General features: G+C 46.3%; 1 protein-coding gene across 1 annotated transcript in view; it reads left to right on the forward strand.

Annotated features, from left to right (window-relative positions):
* Positions 1 to 4,153, forward strand: part of USP33 (ubiquitin specific peptidase 33) — a 138,641-nt gene extending 134,488 nt beyond the window's left edge. Inside the window, exon 24 of the mRNA XM_082265321.1 lies at positions 3,954 to 4,153. Within this exon, the coding sequence (XP_082121447.1) occupies positions 3,954 to 4,111 (158 nt within the window). The 3' untranslated portion in view covers positions 4,112 to 4,153. The remainder of the gene's footprint in view (positions 1 to 3,953) is intronic.
* The last annotated feature ends 3,854 nt before the right edge of the window (positions 4,154 to 8,007 follow it).

Consider the following 8,007-nt stretch of genomic DNA (forward strand, 5'->3'; position numbering starts at 1 on the left):
TTCGATCTGGTTACAAGATCGAGTTTCTCTCTCGGCCGGAGAGCAGATTTTTTCCATCAAATCTTCAACTGTCTCCAGAGCGTTTGCGGGACCTACACCTGGCGGTGCGGGACCTGAGGGCTCAGGGAGTGGTGGTTCCGGTGCCTCATCGGGACAGATTTCGGGGGTTTTATTCCAATCTGTTCACCGTGCCCAGAAAGGAGGGCAAGGTTCGTCCAATTCTGGACTTGAAGGCTCTGAACCGCTCTGTGCGGGTTCGCAAGTTCCGCATGGAATCCCTGCGGTCGGTGGTGGCTGCCCTGGTTCCGGGGGAATTCATGGCCTCCATCGATTTGAAGGACGCGTATCTTCACATCCCCATTTTCGAGGGTCACCAGAGGTACCTTCGATTTGCCATTGCGGAGGATCACTACCAGTTCGTGGCGTTGCCTTTTGGTCTCGCCTCGGCTCCGCGGGTCTTCACCAAGGTGCTTGCACCGGTTCTGGCATTATTGAGGGCCCAGGGCATTTCTGTCCTGGGGTATCTGGACGACATTCTGGTTCGGTCTGCGACCAGCCAGGGTCTGGAGAAGGACCTGTCTGTCACGATGCAAACTCTGCAGGAGTTTGGTTGGACGATAAATTTTCCAAAGTCGACACTGAGTCCGTCGGTTCGTCTTCCCTACCTGGGAATGGTTCTGGACTCGGTGCAGGCGAAGGTCTTCCTGCCGGAAGACAAACTCAGAACTCTTCAGGAGGAAGTCAGGTCCCTCAGGGACGTTCCGCACTCGTCTCTGCGGACGTGCATGAGATGTCTGGGATTGATGGTCTCGGCCTTCGAGGCGATTCCCTTCGCCCAGTTTCACACGCGGGGTCTCCAAGCGGAGATCCTGTCCATGTGGGACGGGCGACCTCAATCTCTGGATCTTCAAATCTCGTTGAGTCATCGCACCAGAAGAGACCTTCTGTGGTGGCTCCAGTCCCCGATGGTATCCGGGGGCAAGTCGTTTCGTCCTATCTCGTGGACGGTAATCACCACGGATGCCAGCCTGTCGGGCTGGGGTGGTGTTCTGGGCGTTCTGTCCGCCCAGGGGACTTGGTCGGAGGGGGAGTCCTCCCTTCCGATCAACATTCTGGAATTGCGTGCGATAAATCTCTGTCTTCATCGCTGGACGGACCGGCTGCAGGGCTGCCCGGTTCGGGTGCAGACGGACAATGCCACGGCGGTGGCCTACATCAACCACCAAGGGGGCACCAGGAGTGCCCGAGCGGCTCGAGAAGTGGCCGACATTCTGTCTTGGGCCGAGGCTCATGTCCCGGCGATAACGGCGGTTCACATTCCGGGGGTGGAGAACTGGCAGGCGGACTATCTGAGTCGCCAGACCCTGGATCAGGGGGAATGGTCTCTCCACCCGGCTGTTTTCCAGATGTTGTGCGCGAAGTGGGGTCTTCCAGATGTGGACCTGTTCCCGTCTCGTCTCAACAACAAGGTGAGAAGGTTCGTGGCAAGGACGCGCGACCCTCGGGCAGACGCGTTGGACGCGTTAGTGGCCCCGTGGCATCAGTACAGGCTGATGTACGTGTTTCCACCGATTCAGTTGCTGTCCAGGTTCCTTCGCAGGTTACACTCGGAACGCAGCACGGTGATTCTTGTGGCACCGGACTGGCCTCGCCGGTCCTGGTACGCAGACCTCGTGAATCTGGCGGTCGACGCCCCGTGGCGTCTGCCTCTTCGAGACGATCTCCTGTCTCAAGGACCGATATACCATCCTGCTTTACAGTCGCTGGCTTTGACGGCCTGGCTGTTGAGACCGAGGTCCTGAGGGAGAAGGGTCTCTCCCCAGAGGTCGTTCATACCTTGATCAACGCGAGGAAGTCTTCCTCGGGGAAGGTTTATTACCGTACTTGGAAGGCCTATTTTGCTTGGTGTGAGTCCAGGGGATTTTCTCCCCGCACGTACTCGGTTTCCCGAGTGCTGTCCTTCCTTCAAACGGGTGTCGATCAGCGTTTGGCGCTGGCTACGATAAAGGGTCAGGTGTCTGCGCTGGCCGTTCTGTTTCAACGTCCCGTGGCTTCCAACTCCTTGGTTGGCACTTTTGTTCAGGGTGTGCGGCATCTGGTTCCTCCTAGGAGGGATCCTCTGCCCCCTTGGGACTTGAATCTCGTTCTATCTGTGTTGCAACGTGCTCCTTTTGAACAGATCAGGGAGATCTCGTTGTCTATGTTGTCCAAAAAGGTCGCCTTTTTGGTGGCGATCACTTCGGCTCGCAGAGTGTCGGAGCTGGCAGCTTTGTCCTGCAAGTCTCCGTATCTGGTTGTTCATTTGGATAAGGTGGTCTTGCGACCTAATCCTTCTTTTCTTCCGAAACGAGTTTCGGAATTCCATCTCAATGAGGATATTGTCTTGCCTTCGCTGTGCGCGAAGCCTACACATCCAAAGGAGGTGAGATTACATTCTTTGGATGTTGTTCGGGCGATAAGGGTTTACCTTAAATCGACTGAGTCTTTTCAAAAGACGGATTCCTTGTTTGTTCTTCCAGAGGGTCCTCGGAAGGGCATGGCGGCGTCGGCCTCTACCATCGCCAAATGGATCAGGCAGACCATTGAACAGGCCTATGCTTTGCAGGGGAAGGTTCCCCCTGTGCCTGTGAAGGCGCACTCTACTAGATCTCTGAGTACGTCTTGGGCCTGTCGTCATGGGGCTTCTGTAGCCCAGGTGTGTAAGGCGGCGACTTGGTCGACCGTGCACACTTTCACGAAATTCTACAAAGTAGATGTTCAGGCATCGGCGGATGCTTCCTTTGGCCGCAAGGTTCTTAGTGCGGCGATTCCCTAGGGTCCCTTGTGGGGACCACTGGCTGTTGGGATAAGTTTTTTATCCCCTGGTTATTTGTCTTTTCCTGGGTTGTTGCTCCTGTTGAGCACCTGTTTTTTTCCTGTTGCCCAGCTGGGTTCCTTCCTTTGGTAAGGTTCCTTTCTTTGATGCGGAGACTGCGTTGCCTTTCGGCGCGGATGCGTTTCCCACCCCACATGTTTGCACTGCTTTGGGACGTCCCCATATGTGACGAATATGAAGAGGCGGCGACTGTCGGAGGACGTAAGAGAAAACGGAATTTTTGTAAAATCTTACCTGTAAAATTCCTTTCTCTGAGTCCTCCGACAGTCGCCGCCCCCGCCCCTCTTTTGGGGTTTGGTTGTATACTCTACTGCTATTCCACTAAAACTGAGATATGGTTGCAGGAAGTAGGAGGGTATTGACTGAGGGGACCACCCCTTGAGGGTGGGATATGTTAAAAGCTTTAATGTTAACATATTCTGTTGCCTAGCTACTCCTTCGGAGCAAAGTCTAATACCCCATATGTGACGAATATGAAGAGGCGGCGACTGTCGGAGGACTCAGAGAAAGGAATTTTACAGGTAAGATTTTACAAAAATTCCGTTTTTTTGGAGCATTTGTAGCCAGTGTATTTAATATTTATTTTAAATATTTATTTGTATTTTAATAAATGCTAAATATACAGGTACAGAATTGTAGCACACAAGATACGCAGAGGTCAGAAATCATAGTATCCAAAATATCTCTAGGGTTTATAAATAACAGATCTTTAATCACATGCAGTATAGTAATGTAAGGAGCCCATTTAAATGAATGAGCAACCCTAATGCAGCACACCTCGTGTACAACGTTACGGATCACTGTAGTGTGAATTACATAGGTTTTTTTCCTCTGAAATAATAATAAATATTGCTAGACTTTTTTTTTTTTTAGTATTGAATAGAAGGAAGATTTAGAATTTTCCACTGGTGAGATTTTTACAATTACTTTCTGCATGGTCACCAGAACAGGAAGTGAGGAGTGACCACCCTTAGAGATAACAACAGATTCCCGAAGTTCTAAACCTTCAAGCTAGCCAATGCTTATATAGTGCCTATTTTAGATACAACTAAACTCTGTTTCTAAACACACCCATCAGGAGCAGATTCTGGACAGATCTCGGAAGAAACCTGGAATTTCCTTCAGTCCATCTATGGTGGCGGACCGGAAATTACATTGAGGCAAAGTGTCGCAATTACTGAATCAGAAGTGGACCAATCGGAGGAAAAGATTGATGTGGAGACGCGGAATGTATAATTATTTATCGGCACTGCCATTATAAAGTTGAAGTCACTTTTTTTTTTTTTTTTTCTCCTTTCTGTATAAATCATTCCTTTTATTTGATTCATCACATTAGAGGGCATTTTTGTTGGCTGTGATTTTAAGTTTCCTATTTGTTTTTTTTGTTTTGTTTTTTGTCTTTTATTTGTTTTTTTTTAAGGGAAAAATGGGTATGATGATCATTTTAATTTGTATGATCTCTATACATGTGATGAGCTATTTTTGTTCAATCCTGCCATTGTATATAACATGTTAATTGGAAACTGTTTGTTGGGCTGCAGAGGACACATTCCTTGTACTGCACTGTTATGACCCAACTGCCATGCCTTGTCAGTTTGGCTAACAAGAGTTTCTTATATCTCTCCTGCAGCTCCATTCTGCTGGGGATACTATATAAACACTGGAAGGAAAGTAGAAGTTTTGCCCATAGTATTATTTTTGTAACCTTTGTTCAGTATGTTTCAACGAGGTATCCACTACAAGAGGGTGCAGTATACAGTATTCCTGCAGGGCAAATTCATTTATCTGTTCAAAATCAGAATACTTGTTTCAAGCGCAGGATTATTTGTAACCTTTTGGTGCCAATAAATTCCTATTTGACCTAATATTCATAGATAGCATGTATTTGGAACTGTTGTTTTATAGAGCAGCCTTTCTGAACTTTAACATGGAGGAACCCCTGAAGTATCTTTTAGGTCTCAGGAAACAACCACCAATAATTACTATATCTACATTGGTGGTCAGCAGGAAGAATGCTCCTTATGTTGGTGGTCAGTGGGAAGAATGCTTCACTTAGATTGGTGGTCGGGGTTGAAGTATGCTCATCTTACATTGCTGTTCAGTGATTAAGAATGCTCCCCCTACATTGGTGTTCAGTGGGAACAATGCTCCTTATATTGATGTTCAGTGGGAACAATGCTCCTTACATTGGTGTTCAGTGGGAAAAGTGCTCCTTACATTGGTGTTCATTGGGAAGAATGCTTCCCTTACATTAGTTGTCGGGGTGGAAGGATGCTTCTCTTACATTGCGGGTTAGTGGTTAAGAATGCTCCCCTTACATTGGTGATCATTGGGAAGAATACTTACATTGGTGGTCAGCGGGAGAATGCGCCCATTACATTGTTGATCAGCGGGAAGAATGCTCCTTATGTTGGTGGTCAGTGAGAAGAATGCTTCCCTTACATTCGTGGTTGGGGTGAAAGGATGCTCCTCTTACCTTGGTGATCAGTGGTTAAGAATGCTCCCCTACATTGGTGGTCAGTGGGAAAAATGTGCCCAATACGTTGGTTGGGGGTGGAAGAATGCTCTCCTTACATTGCTGGTAAGTGGGACGAATCAAGATCATTGGTGTCATTGCTTACATTATTGAGAGGTAGAAATTGCTAATTCCTCAAGGAACTCCTGCCAACAGTTTGGCATTGTTCTCAATGGCGAGTTTAACAGGTGGTTCTGCCTGTCAAACTCTGCAGCCTGAGTTAAAAATACTGGCCGCAAAAGCAAAGCGGCACAACCAAGGCATGGAAACAGCCCTGTCAAGCTGTAATGTTAGAATTCAGGTGGGCAGCCAGGGGGCGGTAAAATCACAGATCGGCTGCCCTTTTTTTACCGATGCCCATGTGAAAGAGCCCTTAGGGAGAATCTTGGCAATGGAAACACCACAGGTTGCAAAAATACCAGATCAAAGTATTTTTTTGCCCCATTTCAAAACAAAACATTTTGTCTGCTGTTCAACCAAAGCATAATTACCAACCCAACCCCTAACTCTAAATCTTCAAACGAATTAGTCAGAATAAACCTTTAGTGGTCATACTTTCACTGCTGATGCACCAAAAGGATCTTACACTAAAACAAAACCTATGCTCTTATACAGTGGTCTCCAAACTGCTCCCTGGGGGCCGAATGCGGCCCTTGGGGCACTATTCCTCCCACTGATACAAAACACTATTCTGCCAACTGACTGACATCAACTATTGGGCACCTTTTTTCCTACTGACACCAACAATGGGGCACTATTCCTCCCAATAATACCAACAATGATGGTAACTGATCCTCCCCCTAATACCAAATTTGACAATGTTTACTCCCACTGATGTCAGAAAAATTTCCACTGTCGCTGGCCATAGGCCAGCCCCCCTAAAGTCTGAGGGACAATAAACTGGCCCTTTGTTTAGAAATTTTGGAGACCCCTGCTCTTGTATATCAGTGACAAAAATATTGTCTGTTACAAAAAAATTGGCAAGAAATCTTTGCAGAATTATCTGATTATACAGCATCCAGTAGTGCATTCTCTGTAGAAACATATTGTGAACCAGAGACAAGTTTGGCTTTCAGGTGCTTTCTTATGCTAGTCACACATGGCTGTATTTTCCCCATTTCCCCCATTCATGCTAAATAGCTTGAAAGGAGAAATCTCCCCTGCCCCTTATTGTGTTCAGATAGCCACAGCACATGTGGCTATCTGAATACCAAAACAAGAACTGATAGCAGTTACTGTTTGCCTGACATTTTTTTACCGGCTCCTTTGATTCTTCAGTCGACTTTTGTGGAGCCAGGTAGTGCCAACAGGGTCACCCACGGCTTAAATTTTTGTCGATTTAGCTGGAGATGCCTAAAAGTCAAGCTGTGATTGGCCAGCATTAGACTGTCACATCAATACTGGGTGATGATTGGTTAGCAAATGCCTATGAAGGGGAATGAGACCCTCAGCACTCAGCATTGAATGAAGTTCTGTAATGTCAGCATTCCACAGAATGCACCTTATTGGCAAACATGAAACAATGGGGTTGATGTACAAAAACTGAGGAGTGCAGAATCCAGTGCAGCTCTGCATAAAAACCAATCAGCTTCCAGGTTTTATTGTCAAAGCTTAATTAAACAAGCGGAAGTTAGAAGCGGATTGGCTATCATGCACAGCTGCACCAAATTTTGCATTCTCCAGTTTTAGTAAAGCAACCCCTATGACAGGTTGCAGCAGTTTTTTGGGCATTGCTTCTACTTTCCTCTCCTGTTCTCCTATCAGCTCCTTTATCTCTTGCTGTGTCAGGGCTTCAGCCAATCAGCTTCTTGATATCCTAGCTTGGCAAAGTTAGCATTGAGAATATAGTGATGTCTGACTTTGGAATCTTTGACTCATTTTAGTGTGCTGTACAAATGAAAAGGCACTTTTAAATTAGACACGATGGCACACCTCTAATCTCCTCTGCACCTTTTTAAATTGTATTTTTATAAATTGCTGTGGCCCAGGAGGGGTAATTTTATTAATATGTGACTCAGGTGGGAGAATGTTAGGAGGAGCCAATGAAGGAAACGCCAGTTCCTGGTGTCTTTTTTTTTTTTTGTTAAATATTTCTTTAATGTCTGATTTATGGTAATGCAATGACGCTTGAGCCTGTTGTCTGTTAGATTTAATTTGTGCATGACATGCCCTAGTGTAGAAGTAGGAAGAAAATTTTATTTTGATAAATAATGGTAGAAGATGCTTGTCATGTTCGATCAGAACTTTCTTAAATGTGAATGTTTCTAATATATATTTATATAGTTAAATTTATTTTTACCGGTATCTACGATAGATGGATTTTTTTAAATGCTGGTAACCCAGGTGGGCAGGAAATATTGCAAAGCACAGGTTTTTGTAGCCCCAGTCTGAGTTTTAATGGCATTCTTGGTTTTTGGTGGGCTGGGGAAGGGTCAATAATTTGGTAGGTATTGGATACTGTGTTGTACCCCAGCATCCAAACCCTACCAAGCCTCAACAAAGCTCCGCTTGTTAGGTAATCTTAAAGGGTATGTCCAGTCATTAACCAGATCTACCCCCGAAGCTCCCTCTCCCCCTCTTGATCATGTCCCAGCATTCTTTACCTTGCTCCTGTAGA

Source organism: Pelophylax lessonae, assembly GCF_965119305.1.
Source record: "Pelophylax lessonae genome assembly, chromosome: 8".
NCBI classification, from domain to species: domain Eukaryota; kingdom Metazoa; phylum Chordata; class Amphibia; order Anura; family Ranidae; genus Pelophylax; species Pelophylax lessonae.